This window comes from Eretmochelys imbricata, chromosome 13 (genome assembly GCF_965152235.1).
Source record: "Eretmochelys imbricata isolate rEreImb1 chromosome 13, rEreImb1.hap1, whole genome shotgun sequence".
Classification (NCBI taxonomy): Eukaryota; Metazoa; Chordata; order Testudines; family Cheloniidae; genus Eretmochelys; species Eretmochelys imbricata.
Genome location: NC_135584.1, coordinates 32109882 through 32134307, shown reverse-complemented (window position 1 = coordinate 32134307; position 24426 = coordinate 32109882). Strand labels below are relative to the sequence as shown.

At 53.9% G+C, this 24426-nt stretch overlaps 1 protein-coding gene across 2 annotated transcripts; it reads right to left on the bottom strand.

The window, feature by feature from the left end:
- Positions 1–4820: 4820 nt before the first annotated feature.
- On the bottom strand, positions 4821–23535 carry LOC144273170 (CMP-N-acetylneuraminate-beta-galactosamide-alpha-2,3-sialyltransferase 2-like). Of its 2 annotated transcripts, none has more exons than XM_077831710.1 (7): positions 23366–23535; positions 17758–18339; positions 13873–14060; positions 11938–12117; positions 10987–11032; positions 9899–10018; positions 4821–6245 (listed from the first exon to the last, which is right to left on the bottom strand). In XM_077831710.1, the coding sequence occupies exons 2-7, from the start codon at positions 18040–18042 to the stop codon at positions 6078–6080; spliced, it is 987 nt and encodes a 328-aa protein (XP_077687836.1). In that variant the 5' UTR covers positions 18043–18339; positions 23366–23535; the 3' UTR covers positions 4821–6077. The 2 variants fall into 2 exon arrangements, with proteins under 2 accessions (XP_077687836.1, XP_077687835.1); XM_077831709.1 differs by having other exon boundaries at positions 13873–14063; positions 23366–23532.
- Between the last annotated feature and the right edge of the window lie 891 nt (positions 23536–24426).

The window sequence follows — 24426 nt, the reverse complement described above, 5'->3', positions numbered from 1 at the left end:
GATGGTGAGTCCCTCCATCATAACAAAAGGCCAAGTACAGTTCGAAGCACAGTTCCCATAATCAGGGTAATAACAATTTATTCTTCCTGCCCCAATAACAGAGACACTGGGGATCCCACAGCAGCCAAAGTGACCATTTGGGCAGCTATGGCCTCATTCTAGGCAGGGTGGGTGTGCCTATGCAAATGAGATGGCCCCTGAAGTTCTTTTCCACAACTTGCTACACCTCACCACCAGGTGTCAGGGTGGAGCTCATCCTGACTCTGCTTACATCTATAAACAGGGTGGTGCTCACTCCTCTCCGCTGTGTCAGGAAGTCCTCAGGCTATGAGACTTCTGCATTGCCCACTCGATACAATTGGAGGCATTGTATCTTCCGGGCTCGCAGAACAAACTGGCCGATCACCTCAGCAGGTCTTTTCACGGCCATGAGTGGTCTCTTTGCCCGGACGTCACCATCAGCATTTTCCAAAGGTGGGGCTCTCCCCAGATAGACCTGTTTGCGACACAACACATCAGGAAGTGTCGTCAGTTCTGCTCCTTCCTGAATCACAGCCTGGGCTTGCTTGCGGACGCCTTCTTCCTCCCTTGGAATGGGGGCCTGCTGTATGCTTTCCCACCTTTCCCACTCATCCACAAGGTCTTCCTCAAGGTCCGACAGGAGAAAGCATCGTTAATCTTGATAGCACCAGCGTGGCTACATCAGTACTGGTTCATCACACTGCTAGACTTGTCCATGGATGCACCTATAACTCTGCCCCTGGTTTTCGGACTTGATCACGCAGGATCATGGCCGCCTCCAGCAACCCAACCTGGAGTCTCTCCACCTCATGGCATCGAAACTCCACGGCTAAAGCTGTTGGAGCTCACGTGCTCTGACCTGATTAGGGAGGTTCTCTTTGGCAGCAGAAAGCCTTCCACTCATGCCACTTATCTGGCTAAGTGGAAGAGGTTTTCAATTTGGTCTCTACAGAAGGGCACTCCTCCATTGCAGGCCTCAATTCCCTTCATCCTGGGCTATTTACTTCACCTAAAACAGCAGGGTCTGCTGGTTCACCTGGCTGCGATCAAGGTTCACCTGGCTGCAATCAAGGTTCACCTGGCTGCGATTTCAGCTTTCCAGCTTGGCTCAGTGGGCCACTCAGTACTTGCTAACCCCATGGTTGGCCATTTTCTCAAGGGGCTGGACAGGCTGTACCCTCAGGTATGACAGCCGACTTCCCCATGGGATCTCAACCTGGTGCTCTCCAGGCTGATGGACCCTCCCTTCGAGCCCTTGGTGACTTGCTGTCTCCTTTACCTTTCTTGGAACGTGGTGTTCCTAATGGCTATAACATCAGCCAGAAGTGTGTCTGAGCTCAAGGCCCTGATGTCTGAGCCCCCTTATGCCATGCTTTATACGGACAAAGTACAGTTGTGGCCGCACCCAGCGTTCCTCCCGAAGGTAGTTTCACAATTTCACAGGAATCAGGACATCTTTCTGCTGGTGTTCTGCCCTAAGCTGCATGCTAATGACAGGGTACGTATGCTCCGTTCCCTGGGTGTCAAATGGGCATTAGCTTTTTACATTGAATGGACAAAGCCATTTAGAAAGTCAACACAGCTCTTCATCGCGATTGCTCAGTGAAAGAAAGGTCTCCCTGTCTCATCCCAAAGGATCTCTTCATGGATCCCGCCCTGTATCCACCCATGGATCCCGCCCTGCTATGACCTAGCAAAGATACCAGCCCCAGCGTTAACAGCGCACTCCACAAGAGCACAAGCTTCGTCTGCAGCGTTCCTGGCACAGGTCCCTATCCAGGACATCTGCAGTGCGGTGACATGGTTGTCTGTTCACACCTTTACATTGCACTACACCATCTCTCAGCAGGCTAGAGACAATGCCACGTTTGGTAGAGCCGTGCTACGGTCTGTAACTCTGTGAACTCTGACCCCTCCGGGGGACTGCTTGGGAGTCACCTACTTGGAATCGACATGAGCAAACACTCGAAGAAGAAAAAACAGTTCCCTTCCTTTCGTAACTGTTGTTCTTTGAGATGTGTTGCTCATGTCCATTCCAAGCCCACCCGCTTCACCTCTGTCAGAGTATCTGGTAAGAAGGAACTGAAGACGCAGCGGGTCAGCAGGGACCTATATACACTGTCATGAAGGCGCCACTCCAGGGGGCTCCGCAGCCGACCTGACAGATAGTGCTCTAAGCGAAAAATCTTCTGACAAGTGTGCCCGTGGCATGCACACATCTAATTGGAATGGACATGAACAACACATGTCGAAGAACAACAGTTACGAAAGGTAGGTTGCAGTTTTTTCTCCATCACTGGCCATTTTTAAATCATAATCAGATGTTTTTTCTAAACTATCTGCTCCAGCTCAAACAGGAATTGTTCTGAGGCTGTTCTCTGGCCTGTGTAATGTGAGAGGTCAGACTAGATGATCAGTGTGACACTGCACCTCATATTCCTCATAGTGATAGTATTATGATATGATTATAGCATAACTGTGATGCCTTTTGTACAAGATGGGTCATGTAAGGCGTCATTGGAAAAGTTGTGATTTGCTGATTATCCTATTTGTATGCATGTATCATTTTTTATATCTGAAGTTAGGAATATTGACTATGTATCTGAATTTCAAATATAATCACACCTGGGTGACGCTCACTAGGCAAGACGCTTTTAGTCTAGATAGCTGGTTGGGAAGGGCCTATATTGGGTAATGAGCCATTAGGGAAAACAATAGGCCTTAGGCGTAGTGTATGCCCCACCTGATGAGCCTTCCTGAGAAAGCTGCTATGACTCTACAAGGGCATGTGATCAGCCACATGATTCTGGACTCCATCTTGTGAGGAACAAAGACTGAACTGGTGGGAAGTGCTGGAACCAGGCTAAAGGGGTTGCTAGCCTGTGTATGAAATCCTGGGAAACCCATACTGCCAGCCTGCTTGTACCATCACTCAGGGTGAGAAACTACTAATTCATATCCAATCTATCCAGTATGTTAAGCTTAGTTTGTGTTTTTGTTTATTTGCTAGGTAATCTGCTTTGATCTGTTTGTTATCACTTATAATCATTTAAAATCTATCTTTTGTAGTTAATAAACTTATTTTATGCTTTAATCTAAACCAGTGTGCGTTTGACTGAGGTGTCCAGGGAAAATCTCAGCTTGGTTACCACAAGTGTGCATCATCCTCTTCACATTGAGGGAGTGGTGGACCATGTATTAAACCCATATACTGGCTAGATTTGACCAGGGCAGGACAGTACTGCTCTGGGGTCCTAGGCTGGGGAGCTGGTGCTTATTTTGGCTGTAGGCTCTCTATTGTTGCTGCATGCAGTGGCTGGTCAGAGCCTGCATGTAACTGCATCAGGATGTGTCCCTATCTGTGTGAGTGCTGGCGAAAGTGTGAGCTTGGAGGGCTTTGCAGCTTGTCACAGCAGCACAGTGTGAGAGGGAGCCCAGATTGGTGAGTCAGAGGGCTCAGTGATACCCCAGTTCCAGGTGGTACCCCGGGGGAAACCTGTCACAATCACAATGGTCCCTTTTGACTTTAAAATTGATGCCCCTGGGCAGTCCTATGGCCCTCATTAAACTAGCAACTCCAAGTGAAAGCTGCCTGCTGTGTGTGACCCTTTCTGGGGGTACCCAGGGGTGAGAGGCCCCTGGCTACCACCTGCCCTTAGTGGGAGGAAGCCTCATCTGTGCCTGCCATGGGTCAGCTCCCGGGCTCCACTGGCCCCACTCTTCTCTAGACCTCTGCAGGCCTCCTTTCTCGCTGCAGTTTAGCAACAGTCACACTGAACCCCCTGAGCTCTCTGCGCATCCCCCTGGAGTGGCCAGCCCCTTCCACTGGACACTGCATCTAAAGAAACAGCAGCCCCCGCCCCACTTACCAGTTCCCCTCAGACGATGGTGCCACTTAACACACAGCACTTGGATGTGCTGATAGTGTAAACAAGCAAAAGTTTATTTGACACACAGTAGAGATTCACCTGATAGCAAATAGACATGTAGGACCAAATGGTTGCATATAAAATCATAACCTGCAATCTAGAACTAGAGATGTCGGCCGAGTTAAAAAAAAAATTTATTGTAAGAATAAAAAAAACCAGTCGTGATTTATCACTGTTATAATCACTCTGTTAAGAGAATACCAATTGAAATTTATTATAAATATTTGTGGATGTTTTCTACATTTTCAAATATATTGATTTCAGTTACAACACAGAATACAAAGTATATAGTGCTCACTTTATATTATTATTTTTATTATAAATATTTGCACTGTAAAAAGAAACAAAAGAAACAGTATTTTTCAATTCACCTCATACAAGTGCTGAAATGCAATTGCTTTATTGTGCAAGTGCAACTTACAAATGTAGAATTATTTTTTTTACATAAACTACTCTCAAAAACAAAACAATGTAAAACTTTAGGGCCTGCAAGTTGATGCATGAAGGGGCATATGAATGTTTAGCATATGTGGCACGTAAATACCTTGCGACGCTGGCTATAACAGTGCCATGCGAACGCCTGTTCTCACTTTCAGCTGACATTATAAATAAGAAGAGGGCAATATTATCTCCCATAAATGTAAACAAACTTGTTTGTCTGAGTGATTGGCTGAACAAGAAGTAGGACTGAGTGGACTTATAGGCTCTAAAGTTTTACATTGTTTTGTTTTTGAGGGCAGTTATGTAAAAAACGGCTACATTTGTAAGTTGCACTTTCACAACAAAGAGATTGCTCTATAGCCACTTGTATGAGGTGAACTGAAAAATATCGTTTCTTTTGTTTATCTGGTTTACAGTGCAAATATTTTTTAATAAAAATAACGTAAAGTGAGCACTGTGCACTTGTATTCTGTTTTGTAAGTGAAATCAATATATTTGAAAATGTAGAAAAACATCCAAAAATATTTATAATAAATTTCAATTGGTATTCTATTATTGTTTAACGGTGCAATTCAAACTGCTATTAATCGCAACTGTTTTTTGAATGTAGTTAATTTGTTTTGTGTTAATCGCTTGAGTTAACTGCAATTAATTGACAGCCCTATTTGGACCTAGGGTTACTTAACTAGTTACAATCCTGTCTTATGGAGCGATGCTCACCCAAAGGCCTTCCAGTGTCGTTGATCTGGGCATGGCTGAAAGACTTCTTCATGAGACACGTATCTGGTGAAGGATCATAGCCATGTATCAGAGGGGTAGCCGTGTTAGTCTGGATCTGTAAAAGCGGCAAAGAGTCCTGTGGCACTTTATAGACTAACAGATGTATTGGAGCATAAGCTTTCATGGGTGAATACCCACTTCCTCAGATGCATATAGTGGAAATTTCCAGAGGCAGGTATAAATATGCAAGCAAGAATCAAGCTAGGGATAACGAGGTTAGTTCAATCAGGGAGGATGAGGCCCTCTTCTAGCAGTGGAGGTGTGAACACTAAGGGAGGAGAAACTGCTTTTGTAGTTGGCGAGCCAGTCACAGTCTTTGTTTAATCCTGAGCTGATGGTGTCAAATTTGCAAATGAACTGAAGCTCAGCAGTTTCTCTTTGAAGTCTGGTCCTGAAGTTTTCTTGCTGCAGGATGGCTACCTTGAAATCTGCTATTGTGTGTCCAGGGAGGTTGAAGCGTTCTCCTACAGGTTTCTGTATATTGCCATTCCTAATATCTGCTTTGTGTCCATTTATCCTTTTATGTAGGGACTGTCCAGTTTGGCCGATGTACATGGCAGAGGGGCATTGCTGGCACATGATGGCATATATCACATTGGCGGACGTGCAGGTGACTTGAACCTGCTGGGGTGTTGAGAGGGTAAAGCCATTGCTGAGTGACGACAGAGCGGGGCCGGCGAGTGGGATAGCTAGATGCTCCCCTCCAGAGCGTCCCCTCGCAGGGAAGAAAAGCAAGAGGAATGGGGCAGCATGGTCAGTATCTAGCTTTGAAGCGTAATTGGTTCTGCTGCAACCCCGAACAGTCCCTGCCCCCGAGGCAGTGGGGCTGGGCGTGGAGAGCGGCGCACCCGCGGGAGGAAGCGCCCCTTGCCTGGGGGTTGGCGTAGGGTAGCAGAGCCCCCTTAGCTAGTTATAAAAGGAGATTTTGCCTTCGGCTGCCAGTTTCTTGATGAGGGCAAGTTCAAAGTCCGCGTTGTGCACCCCAGTCCAGCGGAAGGCTCCAGGGTTACGGTTCTTTTCCCAGTAGTGGTGCCAGTTCCCACTGCTGTCTGCACCGTAACCAAACACTGACACCTGCATGCAAAGCAGGCAAGGTCAGCAAAGCCCCAGGGTTTTGCAGTAGCAAAATAACAGGAACCTCCCTCCCACCCGACATAAAATGAAACATCCCCCCCCACCCCCCACACACATACCATACAGCTGCAGCTCCCATTCTGCCTGCCAGATGGCCAAGCCAAACCTGAGTGGCATTGTAACACTGGGCACCCAAGCACAATGCCTGGAGCAAGGCTCCACCCTGCAGGCTAGGAGCTGCTACTGGGGAGTGAGTGCAGGGCAGGCTCAGTCTGCAACCCCCGCGTCTCTCACTCTGAGGGCAGGGTCCCACCCACCCAAATGCCCTGGTGAGGGCGGGGGACTGAGAGAGGGGTAATTTGTGGTATTTTATTATGTACATGTAATAAAAAGAAATAAACAACATTTTTAATGGCTAAAACGAAATAACAAGAAATGCCCCCCAAAATTAAAAAATGTTATTAAAAAAAAGGCACAAGGCACTAGGTCGCAGTAAAGGGCATGCTGAGCTCCCCCGATACCACGCTGAGCTGCCCTGGGGCCACGCTGAGCTCCCCCGATACCACGCTGAGCTGCCCTGGGGCCACGCTGAGCTCCCCCAATACCACGCTGAGCTGCCCTGGGGCCCGCTGAGTTCCCCCCATACCACGCTGTGCTGCCCTGGGGCCACGCTGAGCTCCCCCCAATACCACGCTGAGCTGCCCCGGGGCCACGCTGAGCTCCCCCCATACCACGCTGTGCTGCCCTGGGGCCACGCTGAGCTCCCCCCAATACCACGCTGAGCTGCCCTGGGGCCACGCTGAGCTCCCCCGATACCACGCTGAGCTGCCCTGGGGCCACGCTGAGCTCCCCCCAATACCACGCTGAGCTGCCCTGGGGCCACGCTGAGCTCCCCCCAATACCACGCTGAGCTGCCCTGGGGCCACGCTGAGCTCCCCCGATACCACGCTGAGCTGCCCTGGGGCCACGCTGAGCTCCCCCCAATACCACGCTGAGCTGCCCTGGGGCCACGCTGAGCTCCCCCCAATACCACGCTGAGCTGCCCTGGGGCCACGCTGAGCTCCCCCGATACCACGCTGAGCTGCCCTGGGGCCCGCTGAGCTCCCCCGATACCACGCTGAGCTGCCCCGGGGCCAGGCTGAGCTCCCCCCATACCACGCTGAGCTGCCCTGGGGCCACGCTGAGCTCCCCCCGATACCACGCTGAGCTGCCCTGGGGCCACGCTGAGCTCCCCCGATACCACGCTGAGCTGCCCTGGGGCCACGCTGAGCTCCCCCCAATACCACGCTGAGCTGCCCTGGGGCCACGCTGAGCTCCCCCGATACCACGCTGAGCTGCCCCGGGGCCACGCTGAGCTCCCCCCAATACCACGCTGAGCTGCCCTGGGGCCCGCTGAGCTCCCCCGATACCACGCTGAGCTGCCCTGGGGCCACGCTGAGCTCCCCCCAATACCACGCTGAGCTGCCCTGGGGCCACGCTGAGCTCCCCCAATACCACGCTGAGCTGCCCTGGGGCCACGCTGAGCTCCCCCCAATACCACGCTGAGCTGCCCTGGGGCCACGCTGAGCTCCCCCCAATACCACGCTGAGCTGCCCTGGGGCCACGCTGAGCTCCCCCGATACCACGCTGAGCTGCCCTGGGGCCACGCTGAGCTCCCCCGATACCACGCTGAGCTGCCCTGGGGCCACGCTGAGCTGCCCTGGGGCCACGCTGAGCTCCCCCGATACCACGCTGAGCTGCCCTGGGGCCACGCTGAGTTCCCCCCAATACCACGCTGAGCTGCCCTGGGGCCACGCTGAGCTCCCCCCAATACCACGCTGAGCTGCCCTGGAGCCCGCTGAGCTCCCCCGATACCACGCTGAGCTGCCCTGGGGCCACGCTGAGCTCCCCCCAATACCACGCTGAGCTGCCCTGGGGCCACGCTGAGCTCCCCCGATACCACGCTGAGCTGCCCTGGGGCCACGCTGAGTTCCCCCCAATACCACGCTGAGCTGCCCTGGGGCCACGCTGAGCTCCCCCCAATACCACGCTGAGCTGCCCTGGGGCCCGCTGAGCTCCCCCGATACCACGCTGAGCTGCCCTGGGGCCACGCTGAGCTCCCCCCAATACCACGCTGAGCTGCCCTGGGGCCACGCTGAGCTCCCCCGATACCACGCTGAGCTGCCCTGGGGCCACGCTGAGCTCCCCCCAATACCACGCTGAGCTGCCCTGGGGCCACGCTGAGCTCCCCCCAATACCACGCTGAGCTGCCCTGGGGCCCGCTGAGCTCCCCCGATACCACGCTGAGCTGCCCTGGGGCCACGCTGAGCTCCCCCCAATACCACGCTGAGCTGCCCTGGGGCCCGCTGAGCTCCCCCGATACCACGCTGAGCTGCCCTGGGGCCATGCTGAGCTCCCCCCAATACCACGCTGAGCTGCCCCGGGGCCACGCTGAGCTCCCCCCGATACCACGCTGTGCTGCCCTGGGGCCACGCTGAGCTCCCCCGATACCACGCTGAGCTGCCCTGGGGCCACGCTGAGCTCCCCCCATACCACGCTGAGCTGCCCTGGGGCCACGCTGAGCTCCCCCCAATACCACGCTGAGCTGCCCCGGGGCCACGTTGAGCTCCCCCCGATACCACGCTGAGCTGCCCTGGGGCCACGCTGCACTGCCCAGGTACCATGGTACACTGCTGATAAAAGGGAAGCTCCTCTTATGGATCAGTAACCAGTTAAAAGACAGGAAACAAAGGATAGGGCTAAATGGTCAGTTTTCAGAATGGGGAGAGGTAAATAGTGGTGTCCCCCAGGGATCTGTACTGGGAGCTGGGCTGTTCAACATATTCATAAATGATCTGGAAAAAGGGGTAAACAGTGAGGTGACAAAATTTGCAGACAATACAAAATTACTAAATATTGTTAAGTCCAAAACTGACTGTGAAGAGTGAAAAAGGGACCTCACAAAACTGGGTGACTGGGAAACAAAATGGCAGATGAAATTCAGTGTTGATAAATGCAAAGTAATGCACATTGGAAAACATAATCCCAACTCTACATACAAAATGATGGGGTCTAAATTAGCTGTTACCACTTGAGAAAGAGATCTTGGAGTCATGGTGGATAGTTCTCTGAAAACATCTGCTCAAAGTGCAGCGGCAGCAAAAAAGGGAATAGAATGTTGGGAGATCATTAGGAAAGTGATACAAAATATCATAATGCCTCTACATGGACCGGGGTGGCGTCCCGAGCCTCTGTTTGCCAGAAGCTGGGAATGGGTGACAGGGGATGGATCACTTGATGATGACCTGCTCTGTTCATTCCCTCTGGAGCACCTGGCATCGGCCCCTGTTGGAAGACAGGATACTGGGCTAGATGGACCTTTGGTCTGAACTAGTATGGCTGTTCTTATGGTCTTATGCCTGGGTACCATGTTGAGCTGCCCAGGTACCACGCTGCAGTTTGCGGCAGAGGCGAGCAAGGGCACCAAGGGGGCCTACAGGCAGCCAGCTGCAGCAAGGGTGGTGTGAGCTGGCTACCTATGGTCTCAGCATGGAGGCTGAAGCTGGCATCTGCTCAAGACTCCTCTGATCATAGCATCTGGACAACGTCTGTCTTCATCCTTTCCTGCCTCATCACAGGCCAAGGGCATTGGCCCCACCCACTTGGACACTTACCTGATCACAGGTGTGCAAGGCAAAAAGCAATGCTGTGAAGCCCGTGGATGGATACCTCCCATGGTGCTGTGTCCACTTGTCATGGATGTATTTGAGAAAGGCAGGGTTCAGGATTAGCACCTGAGAGGAGAACAGAACAGGGCCAATGCTACGAGATTCTGTCATCATCCTACCCAGTACTAAGAGGCCATGCCCGGAAGGCGCAAACCCAGCCCCAGCTCACCGCTGACACTTCTGTGTGCGTCACTGTCCTGGAAGGGCTAGAGAATATCTCAGTGAGAGCCCATCTGGGATTGTGTGCACAGGTCAGGGCCTCGCTGATGGGGCAGAGATTAGTACCTAGAAAGGGTGAGCTTAATTCAATAGCGCTCCTGCCCTGATGGGAGCTACTTTGCTCTGAGACGAATGGCCCATATTGGGTCTTGGCGCACTGTGGGCAGCTTACCACCTGGTGCACAGCAGGAGAACACGCACCACAGGGGCAGCCCACTCCTGAGAGCCTTCTGGGACGCTGTAACCAGCTGCTGCCGGAAACGGCCAGGCCTGGGAATGCTACGCTTGGCTGGCCAGGAGGCTCTGGCAGAGCTCTCGTGCCCTTTGCTGTTTCCGAGCAGCGTCAGGAGCTTGGAGCTCTGCACTGGCTAGCCAGGAAAGATGGAGGGCTCCTGCAGCCGGTTCTGAGGAAGACCTGCTCTGTGAGGCTGGGCGGGTTTGTCGCCTCAGTGACTGGATTCCTGGTGTGTCTCAGGGATCCCAGAGCACAACTGGCCATCAGGCCTTTAACATGCTGGAAGCCACTGGACAAGCACCTGCGCCAGACTCTTAACGTACAGACTTTGTGGCTCCAGCCTCCCATGCAAGCGGGTTCCATGGTTAGTCCTTGGCCACTTGATCAAAGTTTATGGAAATTCTTAGATATCCCCGCCATTAAGCAGTGTCAGGAAACTGTAAATGTCTGGCAATGTATCGGTAAGGGCCTCCGATAACCATTCTCCCCACAGACCTGGCCATCCTCTACCCAGACTCAGGAAGCAAATGTCCAGAACATGAGGTGGCTGGTGCTGGCTGTGTCCCCAGCCAGCCCTTACCTTGCTTTTGTCAGCTTTAATGAACTGTTTGACTCTTGTGTACGTGCTACAAAGGAAGAGGAAGTGTGGTCAGTGGAAAGTGGTGTCCTCAGTACCATACGCATGGCTTTCTTCTGGCCCTACCCATGACTTCTACAATCCACCAGGGATGAGGCTAATGCCTGAGCAGACCTTCTCGGGAGCTGAATGGCTGCCTCCTCAACGGTGCGTCTGCTGGAGCTGCTGTCTCCTTGGCACCATGCACTGACCTCAGCTCAGGAGGCAGGAAGCCTTTCAGCACAATGCCATTAAGCCACTGAGCCAGCCCCTGTGTGATGTGGCAAATGTCTGAACACCAGTGCTGGAGCCATCAGCCATGAGACGTGTCCCTTCCCTGAGGTCTGTACAAATGTTCTCACCCTCTCTAACCAGCTTCAGGTCCGCCCTGTCCTTCGCCACCCTCTGGGGTTTAGTGAGCCAAGTCGAACATCATGTCCGGCGTGTGCCCCAGCCTGAGGGGGAGGAGCCCCTGAGCCCCTCAACCTCCCAAGGGAGCCCCCACAAGGGATGAGGCAGGAGCAATCTAGCTTCCCAGAGCAAAGCCCCCATCCTGGGGGGAGGGGCAGCGCCAGTGTCCTGGGGACCCCCCATCCCTCATTCTAGGGTGGGGTCATCCTTCTGGTGGGCCTCCTGAGTCTCCTCTCCTTGGACACAGGGGTGAATCAGCTTCCACAAGTCAATGGAGCCTGGGCACCACCTAAGCCCCATCTCGTGTGGAGATTTGTGCTGTGGGCACACTGGAGCCCACTGCCCCATGGGATGAGCCAGCACCCCCAGAGCCACCTCAGGCCTTGCATCTTGGGAGGACCCAAGAGACTACTCAGCCTCCACCAGGGGCAAATGAGCCTCCTGCCTAGGACGCTGCCCTCAGAGGATCCCCCTCCCCCTAGGCAGATCAGGCCCCATGCTCACTAGCGCAGTTTCCCTGTGGAGAAGGCACTGGTCACCCATTTCAGGTCCAGTGCTTTAAAGGGAACCAGCACCAGGTGGACACCAGGCTGGAGGTCCACAGCACTCTCTGGGTACATAAAGTGGTGCGTTGTCCTCGTGCCAACATCCTCCTCGAACCCAGCAGTCTGCGCCCTGTTCATCCTGGGGGCATGAGGAGAAAGCACAGCTGAGTCTGCTGTAACATGCATGCTGGGCACTCCCTGCCTCCCAGGGGGCCCTTCCTGGCCAGCAGGAGGGAATGGGGCTCAGGGCCCACCATGGCCAGCTGGGTGGGGGATGGGGATCGGGGCCTAAGTTCCCTCTAAGCTTCATGGCCATGCAACCATGCAAAAGCCTATTAGACACCGCACAGGTGCTCAAGGCTGCGACAGGGAAAGATTCCTCCCCCAGCCCCAACCCAGCCTGGCCTGGACCTGCCTCGGCCGTGGGACAGGTGCCTCTCTCACGGTCCCAACCCAGCTGCAGCCAGAGCTGCTGCGGTGGGAAGAGGCGTGCCTCTCCCCCAGCCCAGGTGCTGCTGCAGGGAGTTCTCTCTCCCCATCACAGCCCCGGGGCAGCCTCACCCCCCACCCATCTCCACCCAACCGTCTGCCCCAGCCCTGAGCCCCTCATCCCTGGCCCCATCCCAGAACTCGCACCCCTAGCCAAAGCCCTCACCCCCCCTGTACCCCAAGCCTCTGCCCCAGCCCTGAGCCCCCTCCCACACTCCGAAACCCTCGGCCCCCACCCCCACCACATGAATTTTGTTATGTGCATCAGTATGGAGGTGATGTGTGACACATCACCTCCATATTGGTGCACATAACAGAATTCATTCCGCACCTGGCTGGGAAAAATTAGAGGGAACCCTGAGGGGCCCCCCCGGCCACCTGGGTGGGAGATGGGGCTCGGGGCCCGCCTGGGCCACCTGGGTGGGAGATGGGGCTCGGGGCCCGCCCTAGCCAGCCAGATGAGGGATGGGGCTCGGGGCCCGCCCTGGCCAGCTGGGTGGGAGATGGGGCTCAGGGCCCGCATTGGCCACCTGGGTGGGAGATGGGGCTTGGGGCCCGCCCTAGCCAGCCAGATGAGGGATGGGGTTCGGGGCCCGCCCTGGCCAGCTGGGTGGGAGATGGGGCTCGGGGCCCACCCTGGCCAGCTGGGTGGGAGATGGGGCTCGGGGCCTGCCCTGGCCAGCTGCGTGGGGGATGGGGCTTGGGGCTCGCCCTGGCTGGCAGGAGGGAATGGGGCTTGGGGCTCACCCTGGCTGGTTGGGTGTGGAGTGGGGCTCAGGGCTCACTCTGTCTGGCTGGGGGCTCAGGGCCTGCCCTAGCTGGGAGGGAAGAATGGGGTATGGGTATTGCAATGGCTGGGAGGATGGGCTGGGGCAAGGAAGCCATCCTGGCCAGCAGGGAATTGGGGGGCTAAGTGGCTGGGAGCTGGAGCTGTCTGTCATCGTGGCTGGTGCTCACTGGGGCTGCTAGCCCAAGCTGGCTGGTTTTTTACATTCAGACGTAGCCCCAGAGCTGTGTCCCGCTCTCCTCCAGCAGCTCCCAGGTGAGCTGAAACATGGTGCATGAGGGAAGACAGTGGGAGATGGTGATACAGATTCCAGAGAGTGCCTCCTACACGGCCTGGGAACTCCTTCCCGCCCAATGACCCGGTGGCCGAAGGGCCGTTGGGCCCTCAGCAGCCTGGCTGCAGTGCCGGGTGCCTCCTCATGGCTTGTTGGGAGGGAACAGCACTGTGAGATGCCCCCGGGGCAGGACAAGGTCCCGGGATCATCTATGCCTTTGCTGGGGCTCTACCCTAGGCCTGTGGGCAGAGATTTACACTGCTCAACCAGAGCGGCTGCAGGGGGCTGGGCCCATTGGAGAGGCGGCAAAAGAACAGGGGGTGAGCCGGCTCTGTCCCACTCACCTCAGAACCCAGTGGTGGGAGTCGATCTCTCTCCCGTGGTGGGAGCCCCTCAGGCGCCCAGAGTTCCCCACCACTGCACACATCCTGCAGCGGGAGATGGGCCGAGCATCCATGGTTGGGGATGGAAGAATGTCAAACATTTGCTGGATTATTCCCTGGAACTGGGCACTGCTCTGCGAGCCCTGCAGCTTCTAAAGGAACAAGAACAAAGCTATGGCATGTCCGTGGTGCCACCGAGCCCAATGTCCAGAAGGCAATGCCTTCTCTGCAGAGGCCAGAAAGGCTGTGAGCCCCACCCAGCTGTGCTCAGGGGGCACACAGCACGCCCCAGCTCCTGCTCTGCTACACCCCCTTTTTGCAGTGGAATGGCTGGGGCAGTCCTCCCCACCCTACCTGCGCAATTTTGCCCAGGGCTGCCCCAAGCTCCTTGCCAGCGGAGCTCTGCTGGCCACATGGGTGCATCTCCACTAGGTATGTTGGTGGAATGAAGTTGGGAATTTTTTAATAATATGTATGACTCTGGTGTGTGCCTCAGTTTCCCTGATACATTGCATGGCTACCCAGTAGGGGACAAGGATTAAGTTTGCTCTCAGGGCAGACTAAGGGACACAGGCACCGACTTTCCAAAGTGCTCGACTTCTGGGTCTGCCCTGACCCTGCCCCCACTTTACCCCTTCCCCCAAGGCCCCACCCCCTGCCCCACCTCTTTTCACCCACACTCCACCCCCACCCCACCTCTTCCTGCCCAGTTCCACCCCCTCCCCCTAGCTTGCCACATTCTCGCTCCTCCCCCTTCCAGCCTCCCTGAGAAACAGCTGATCATGATGGGCGGGAGGCACGAGGAGGGAGCAGAAGGTGCTGATGTGCGGGGCCCGCCGGCAGGTGGGAAGTGCTGGGGCATGGGGAGGATCTGATAAGGGGGCTGCCAGTGCATGCTCAGCAGCCACCTACCATTTTCCCCTGTGGGTGCTCCAGCCCCAGAGCACCCCCAGAGTCGGCGCCTATGGGTCTGTGCGCCACCTCCCTGTCTGGGTGGACTGAAGAGTCATTGAGGAACTGGTTGAAATTCACCCCGTTCAACAACGGGGCCAGCAAAAACAATGCAAGCTCCAGGGCCTCATGGATTTTGCTGCCTCTCAGCAGGGAAGTCGGGCGGGGAGCCCAGTTTACGCACACAGGACTGGAAGGGGGACCGTGGGGCTTCTGGAGGAAGCTGGGAGTTCTCTCACCTGGGAACGGACACAGAGGGTCAAACTGAGAGAGAGACAGAGCCTGACGACAGGGTTCACTACAGCATGGCTGGGGCTCTGGGCTGAGCAGACTGGACTGTGCTAAGCTTCACTTCTCTGTACTAACCTAAGGACCTCCCATGCTGCCTGCCAGGGGACTAATAAACCCAACAGGTTTGAAACTGGTTTGAAATGCATCCGATGACGTGAGCTGTAGCCCACGAAAGCTTATGCTCAAATAAATTGGTTAGTCTCTAAGGTGCCACAAGTACTCCTTTTCTTTTCACTGTTTGAGTGTCCCTCTAAATACTTGGTGAGGTGCATTAATCCCTGCAGAGCGGACAAGTCTCTCCCAGGAGTCCGTCTCGGTTGGACTCGCTGAACAGAGCTCACAGAGGTTCAATCTTAGGAGGCAGTGAGGCCAGGTGTCCTACCCTGAGGGAAGAGTGAGACCCTGGGGGTCTGGCACATCAAAGGGGTTCCTCCAAGAGACTGCTCCAAACCTGGGGGTGTAGCAGTGATCTTGTGGCACCACGAGGTAGCTGACACACAGCCCCATCCCGATGCAGAGCGGGCCAGCGGAGCTAACAGGCCAAGTTAAGGCCGATGGGTTCCCTCGACCTGTGACCTTCTGGGAACGCTCCAAACAGCCTGGCTTTTCCTTGGGTGTGAGTGACTCTGGGTGAGCTAGCTCAGCTCATGGGCCCCTTGCTGCTCCCTGCAGCTCCCACTCTCTGTGCGTGCACTGGGCCCCCAAAGTGGCTCCTGGCTGAGCTAAGCGCAGCCATAGAGGCAGCTGCAGGCGTCAGAGCAGGGAGCTGCATGCAGTGGACAGATGCAGCCACCAGGGACTTGGGAGGGGCCAGCTGAGCAGTTTGTCCTGCAGACCGGCTGGTAGATGTGGCTGCCCTTTTCTACCTGTAAGCAGTGTCAGGATGAGCTCCACCCTGACATCTGGTGGTGAGGAGTGGCAAGTTGTGGAAAAGAACTTCAGGGGCCGATCTCATTTGCATAGGCACACCCACCCCGCCTAGAATGAGGCCATAGCTGCCCAAATGGTCACTTTGGCTGCTGTGGGATCCCCAGTGTCTCTGTTATTGGGGCAGGAAGAATAAATTGTTATTACCCTGATTATGGGAACTGTGCTTGGAACTGTACGTGGCCTTTTGTTATGATGGAGGGACTCACCATCAACTAAGTAGCACTCGCTAGGCAAGGGTCATGGGTTCCAAAACTGTGTGAAGGGAGAGAGGCTGGGGACAAGTATTAATACTTGGTGGCATGGGCCCCTTGGTGAGGGCCTTACATGCTAATTGCACTTCCTTCTCTCGCCACTGTGGAATATCAGAGCTAATTTTGATTTCATTAGAAGTCTAGTTATAGGCTGCTGAGCTCATTTTGGGCTGACAGTGCACCAGCACTGGGGCTCCCCTACTACAAGCTGATTTCACCTAAGAGCTGAAATCACTGAGTGTTGTGTTAAGTAGTGGGGGAGCCTGAAGATATATTGTGGAGCAGTTTGCGGGACGGCTGGTGAAGCAGTTTGACGCGGAGCAGTTTGTGGATGGCAGGAGCTGCTTGTGGGCCGTGGAGCTGAGCGAAGGAGTTCGTGGGGCGGCTGGCGGAGCGGAGCGCGGCTGAGCGAAGGAGTTCGTGGGGCGGCTGGCGGAGCGGAGCGCAGCTGAGCGAAGGAGTTCGTGGGGCGGCTGGCGGAGCGGAGCGCTGCTATGGGGCGGTCAGCTTCAGAACATGTAAGGTGCCTCTTACCCCCGTCCCAGTTCCACCCAGGTTGGGAGGTAAAGCTCCGCAGATAAACTTTCGAACTCTGGGGCTGCCCTGACCAGGGACAGAGACTTTTGGGGCATTTGACTTTTGGGACTTTGGGTAATTTGGGATTGCTGGACTCAAGAACCAAAGGGAAAAGGGCATGCCCCAATTTGCTTGGGGTGGGTTTTTTTTTTTGCTCATGGGTTGTGTTACGAATCCTGTTGGTGGTGTTTCCCCAACATAATGCCACATTGTTTCTCTCTGTTATTAAAAGGCTTTTGCTACACTCAGACTCTGTGCTTGCAGAGGGGAAGTATTGCCTCTGGGAGGCGCCCAGCGGGGGTGGTATATATTTGTCCCAGGTCACTGGGTGGGGGCTCGAGCTGGTTGGCATTGCGTTATTGGAATGGATCCCCTAGATACTGAACCCGGCCCTCGTTGCTGCCAACTCTGACGGGCAGAAGGGTTACACGCCCAAGCCGCCTCCTCCCAGAGGGATCCATGTGGGGGTGACAGGAGCACAGAACAGGCTTTCTGCATGGGCAGCTGCTTGGGGAATGTGAAAGCGCCCTGGCCCTGGCCCTGGCCCTGGCCCTACGCCCCCCAACCAGGGAGCACGGCAGCAGGGGCAGGCACCCACCCCCACAAGTTTCTGCTGGCCTCGTCAGCTGCTACAGCCTGTCTCCTGGGACCAGTCCTACAAAGGAGCCAGCCCTGGGCACTCAGAGCATCCCTGTGTTTGATACCCACCCATGCCATGGTGTCATGCCCCAGGCCTCTGCTTTGCCCTTGCCACAATGCTCTGAGGAGCCCAAGGATGGGCTCTGCCGCCAACAGCCACAGTAGGAGATGCCTGTATTGGTTTAACTGCTGTGACTCTGTAACTCACCAGCCACCACAACAGAACGTCTGGGGCGATCTCGGAGGTGTGCATCGTCAGCAGGGGATTTATCACTGAGTCGTACCGTTCGTTAAACCAGGCTGAGCTGCCGAGCTCCACAATACAGCTGACGCAGCCACAGGACTGGGCCTCTGAGACAGACGCGGGCCCTAGTATGTTTCCAAGGCTCCAGAAAGAGGCTGAATGCCCCAGGTACAAGGACTGATAAACCTGCCACAGGGCAGGCACCATGCACAGGGCTGTAGCAGCCCACAACTTCTTCCAGTGCAGCATCTTTCACTCCACCAGCTCCTCCCAGTGGGTCCGTGTGCGGTGTTCAGGGTCACTGCCTGTGGGCATCTGGGCCCAGTCGCAGTTTTCCTGCTCTTACGGGAAGAACGGGAGCCTTTCCTGGGTAGCTGGACATCCCCAAGAACAGAAGGAAGGGGTCAGTATGTCCAGCACACTCAGGAGCCACTGGAGGTTTCCAAGCCCTAATCGCAAGTCAGCGTTAACCCAGCCTGGCACCAGTCCCCCACAGCTCTGTGCAGGGGGTAGCTTCTTCCGGGCGTTGGCTCTCTCTGTCCCAGCCTGAAACAGACCAGATAAGGAGTATCAGTACAGACGACAGTGCCAGGGGAGAGTCTTGCTGTGACTAGCCGTCACTCAGGACAGTCTGACAACACTGACTAGGCTGAGGACAGGAGGAGGGGATACCTGTATGGCAGAATTAAAGGGCTCACTGCATGGTCTGCAGCGGAGTCACACTGGAGCTGGACTGGATGGAGGGGTCACACCGCAACTGGCACTGATTCTGTGCCAAGGTAGTGCAGAACTGAGGCTGCAGTTTTCAAACTTTGGAACCAAAAGTTGTGCACCTACATCCAGATGACATCTTCCAGCGCTGGGGGCAAGCGAGGTGGAGGCAGAGCCCACCCTGCTCCCTACAGTGCCTGTGAGAGACTTACAGACCCTCCTGTTCATCTATGTCATAGCCACATCTGTGGGTAGGTCATCACTATGGGACCTAGATGAGCCACAGGGGCAGAGTTAAGGTGGTTTGAATGTTCTGGCTTTCATGTGTTTCTTTCTGTAATTAAATGCTCCAATATGTTTTTCTAAGTAATGTAAATATATTAGTAATTTATTGTTATGGTATTTTTTTTCCTGAGAATATGAACCCCTCTGCCATGAATAGGGGGAAGGGTAGCAACCTTTATGTATGCAGTAGCATAAAATCCCTCCTTGGCAGCTGTACAGAATTGCCTGACCTCTAAGGGGTTAAGCAGTTCAAATAACCTAGTTGGAACCTGACCAGAAGGACCAATGAGGAAAGAAGACACTTTCAAATCTGCGGGGGGGGGGGGGATTTGTTTGTGGTTCTCTTTTGTGGTTCCCTCTCTGGATGGAGAAAGAAGCCAAGCAGGTATAATATCTCCCAAAAATATACCTGGAATAATCCATCTAAAACCACAGAAATTGTAAGTAGGGCAAGGAAATGCGTTAGGTTATCTTTTGTTTTGACTTGTGAATTTTCCTATGCTACAGAGGTAGTTTTTTTTCCTGTTTTTGTAACTGTGAAGCTGAGCCCAGAGGTGAAGCCTCTGTGTTTAAAATCTTTTTATTATCCTGTACAGTTACCTTCCATCCTGATTTTGCAGATGTGATTCTTTTACTTTTTTCTTTATAAATATCTTTTTTTAAGAACCTGTTTGATTGCAGTGTCCTGAAGACAAAGGGTCTGGTCTGTGCTCACATTGCTAAGGCAACTGGTTGGTATATTATTCTCAAGCCTCCCCAGGAAAGAGGGTGAAGGGGCTTGGGTGGATATTTTGCGGGGGGATAGGGATTCCAGGTGACCCTTCCCTGAATTTTTGTGTAAATCACTTGGTGGTGGCAGCAATACCATCCAAGGACAAGGAAAGGAATTTGTGCCTTGGGGAAGTTTTAACCTAAACTGGCAAAATATAAGCTTAGGGGGTCTTTCATGTGGGTGCCCACATCTGTACCCCAGAGTTCAGAGTAGAGGGGGAACCCTGACAGCCTCAAATCTACATTTAATGCAGAGTCCAAGCAGAGAATTTAAACACACGTAAGTCAAGAAATTCAAACGTTATGGTTCCAGGAGCATTAACAGCCCCATTTTCCAGATATGATATATGCAACAAGTGCAATGTGGGGGCATCAGCCTTGCTGGGGGAACCTCACCCCTTTGTTTAAATTCTCAGCCTTTGTGTTCCAGTGACATAGGCTTCCCATGCAATTTCCTTTGAAAAACAATGTTGGTCCTTGCTCAGCTCTGGCTAAGTGAGGCCCAGAGACAATCCCCTCCACTGCCCCAGGAGGCAGTGGGCCAGGAACAAATAAACCACGTGCACTGCCAGCCCACATTTTCCCCTGGCTTTGGCACATGCACAGCGGGACCCTCACGCTACCATTCCCAACAGAGAAGAGTTCCGTGTGTCATGTGACAAACCCAGACCTTCAAAGCGTTGCAGTTTCAGGAACACTGAGCTATGCCAAAGGACTCCAGCCCCTGGTGAGGATCCAGAACCAGGGCCCAGCCATTCTTTTAAATTATTTCACAGCCAAACCCTCTCCAGCAGATAAGATCAGAAAAGAAGGATTTCCCACCCACTGTGCCCTGACTCAGAGAAGCTAAAAGTCTTTTGCATTAAGTCCCCAGACATTAAGTCCCCTTTGAGCTGAGCCCCAGAATGGGAAGGGTCCTCCCAAAAGGAAAGAGCAGGCCTCATCTTGCCAGGGGCAGTGTGATGCTGTATGGTTGAATAGTATCATTATATCAGTGATATTACCACTGCTAGACAATTGCAACAAATCATATACAAAGCATGTCATGTGAGGTGTCAATGGAAAAGTTAACCATTCACAACTCTGTTCTTTTCTTTTCTTATTAAACCTTTAGTTTTTAGTTATGAAAGGATTGGCGTCAGCGTGATTATTAGGTAAGATCTGAGTTATATATTGACCTGGCTAAGTGGCTGACCCCTTAGGATTAGAAGGACCTATATTTGATTAAATTGGTTTTCAGTAATCACTCATCATACAGTCCAGTGTCTGGGTGGTGAGCCAAGGGCTGGAATGCCTAAGGAGAGGGCATTTTTGACTTCTTGTTAGCCAGTGTGGTGAGACAGACGTTCACTTTTGTTACTGGCTTAGTATAATCTAATGATAGGCAAACCAGCAGTTTGGGGTGAGTCTACCCTATTTTTCAGTGGTCTGTCTGGAATCTGGTATTCTCAGCTCAACTGAGGCACCGTGACAGCTTGACTCCCACTTGAGTTCAGCAGGAGTTAGGCACACGTAGCACCTGTTAGTATTGGGCCATCCCCACTGAAGTGCTCCAAGCATGCTGCCAGGCAACTGCTGTCACCCTGAGGCTCACAAGAAACACCTGGAAGAGTTTGAAGAGGATGAGGACCTCTGGGTCCAGATCCAAGGCTGCAGCCCTATTATTCATAGGGTATTAGAGAGTACCCTGCAAGGCACTGGGCTTTCCACCAGAAATAACCCAGCTGCTGAAGCAGCAGGCCTATTCATGTGAGCAAGCGGGCAGATTGGTATTCAAGACCCCAGGAAAAATGAAGAAATCCCCCAGATGGTGCTGCCCCAGAGCAACTGACATGCTGCTCCAAGTCTACCCTGTTGTTGTGGTCCACTCTGGGTACCAAAAGAGAGAGCTGAATGTCCACAGAAGGTTGTACCTGGTTGTACCTGGTGGGTCTGGGTCTGTGGTTGTTCTCCTGGGGAGAGGCGGACAGGGTAGAGCTATGCTGTAAGAAGTTTTGGGCCAGGTATGAAAAATCCTCAGTATCATACCTAGAAACTACTCATTTGAAACCCCAGGTATGTAAGTAGATCAGGAAATGTCTAGGAAGACGTGATTAGGTTTCTCTCTCTTTATTTCTTTACGGCTTGTGGATTCCTCTGTGCTAAGCTCAGGTGCTTTTGTTTTGCTTGTAACCTTTAGGCTGGACTTCAAGAAAGCGATTCTTGGTGCTTAATTGTTTTTTTTTTTTAATCTAGCAAAAACCTAAGTTCCCAGACGTATTTTCTTTCTTTTTTTTATTAATAAAATTTACCCTTTTTAAGAACAGAATTAGATTTTTGTGTCTTAAGAGGTTTGTGCACATGTTTAATTAGCTGGTGGCAACAGCTAATTTCCTTTTTTTCTTTTTCTTCCTCAGCTTGTGTGTGTGTGTGTGTGTGTGAAGGGGCTTGAGGGTACCCCTCAGCAAGGAATTTCAAAGTGTGCCTTCCTAGGTTCTCAAAGGGGTTCTGCACTTGGGTGCTGGCAGCATCTACCCATCCAAGGTCAGAGAAAAGCTGTGACCTTGGGAGTTTAATACAAGCCTGGAGTGGCCAGTGTTAATTTTTAGAATCCTTGCGGGCCCCCACCTTCTGCACTCGAAGTGCCCTAGTGGGGAATTAGCCTTGACAGAGGCAATTAAATGTCCAGGCACATGGACCCCAGTGCAGAAGTCTGGGGGGTTCCATAGTAGTTAAGGCAGAAACAACCTCCTGTATAATGCAGGTCACTAAATATCATCCACTACAGAAATGATGTGGACAAATTGGAGAGAGTCCAGAAGAGGACAATGAAAATGATTAGGGGGCTGGGGCATATGATTTACAGGGAAAGAGGCTGAGGGAACTGGGATTGTTTAGTCTGCGGAAGAGAAGAGTGAGGGGGGATTTGATAGCTGCTTTCAACTACCTGAGAGGTGGTTCCAAAGCGGATGGAGCTCGGCTGTTCTCAATGGTGGCAGATGACAGAACAAGGAGTAGTGGTCTCAAGTTGCAGTGGGGAAGGTCTAGGTTGGATATTAGGAAAAACTATTTCACTAGGAGGGTGGTGAAGCACTGGAATGCGTTACCTAAGGGGGTGGCAGAATCTCCTTCCTTAGAAGTTTTTAAGGCCCGGCTTGACAAAGCCCTGGCTGGGGTGATTTAGTTGGGGATTGGTCCTGCTTTGAGCAGGGGGTCGGACTAGATGACCTCCTGAGGTCCCTTCCAACCCTGAGATTCTATGGTTCTATGATCCTGGTACCCCTGGTTTGAGCCCAAGACTTGAACTAGACCAAAGCATTTCAGTCCTCAGGAGACTAAGCTGTTCTGTGCAAAAGGCAGAGAATGGGAGCAGATGAGGGGGCGAGGCCTTGTTCCTAGGGAACTCTGGACTTTAAAGGCCTCCCCCCCCCCCAATCTGCCCAGTGCAATGGGAACTGACCCTTTCCCTCTGCACTTGGCCACGCCGTGGGCCTGAGTGAAGCCCAAGCAAACTCTGCTCCTCTGAGGAAAGGCGCAATCAATGGAGAGCCAACATAGGGTGGCCGCCTCCCCTAGAACTGCAGCCCTGGTGGCTGGTTTAAAACAACAAAGAGACAACCCAGGCTGGAGGTGCCCCCGCATCCAGGAACCTGCTCCCCACCTGTGTGAGTAGGGCAGTCTCCCTGCCCCTCCCTGCAGCCTGCCAAGATGCTGGGCATGCAGGTAGGGCCCATGTGCTGGCACATGTCCCTGCAGACTGCATTACAAAGACACTGCTGTGCCAGGGCAGAATGTAGGCCCCACTCTTGCGCTGCTGGACACTCACCTGGGCGGCACTGAGGCGTGAAGATGACAAGTGAGCGTCCCAGCCTCAGAGGCTGGGGGCTTCAGCATGCGCCTTACAGCTCCCAACTCTCTCTCCTCGCTCACTGCGCTGGGCAGGGCACACACTTCCGTTTTCTGAACAGAAACTAGCTGTACAGAGCACAGGGGAAATGTGCAGCCCACGAGACTGATAACAACTGAAAACGGCCTGAGGAGCGTGCGCATTGAGGGCTGACTGACGGCACTCCAGGGCCACCAGAGCAGGGCTCAGGAGAGCTTGTGCTGGGCTGGGTGACTCACAGAGAGCTGGGGGGTTTGGGGAGCTATTACTGTGGGTGCTTTCCGAGTCACCCCTCAGAGTGGGTTCTGGGACTGCCACACAGCTCCCATGGAGCAATCCTGCATGGGCCTGGCCTCCCCTGGCACCCTCGGGGAGGGAGAAGCCAGAAGATCCTGCAAAGCTACATGGATCTCAGCCCCTTGGCTGCATGTACCCATGCAGCAGGGCTCCCCAGACTGCCCCACAGGGCCCCCTGTGCCAGGGGGCAGGCATAAACCTGCTGCCCTGCCAAGGGGATCTTGTGGCTGATGCCCTTCCCCCACTGATGATCCAGACCCCATAGGATCCCAGAGAGCAGCACATGCCAGGGAGGTGCTATCCCCTTCCCCCAACCCCCTGCAGGGGTGCCAGGGTGGTGGCCTCCCACAGCACAATGTCCAGGCCAGCATGTGCCTCCTAGGGCACTGCAGGCCTCAGTCCCACAGGTATAAAGGTCAGTATGTTCAAAATCTAATGGCTGGGTGTCACGGAGTCCCCGGGCGATGCTCTGGATCTGCTCCCTATGAAGCCAGGCAGGACTCTGGGGGAGCCTCCTCTCTGTGAGCAGCCCGTCTGCAGGACACACAGCTCCCACAGCTTCCACCTTCCTGGGTCTGACCTCGGAGCATTCAGCATCCTCTGCCCCTCTGTGCACTTCCCACAGCGAGTCCGCCCAGGCAGGTTCTTGGGGAAGCCAGAGGGTCCTGCCCCCCAACTCCGCAGTCAGATGTAACTCTTAGCCA

What these genes read in the sequence shown, in the direction of transcription:
- LOC144273170 (XM_077831709.1), bottom strand. Translation starts at nt 18,042, where the DNA reads ATGCTGCACTGGAAGAAGTTGTGGGCTGCTACAGCCCTGTGCATGGTG. An exon ending in TCCCACCACTGGGTTCTGAG is followed by an intron (nt 12,118 to 13,872) that starts GTGAGTGGGACA and finishes TCATGCCCCCAG; the next exon opens with GATGAACAGGGCGCAGACTG. An exon ending in CCTTGCACACCTGTGATCAG is followed by an intron (nt 6,246 to 9,898) that starts GTAAGTGTCCAA and finishes CTTTGCATGCAG; the next exon opens with GTGTCAGTGTTTGGTTACGG.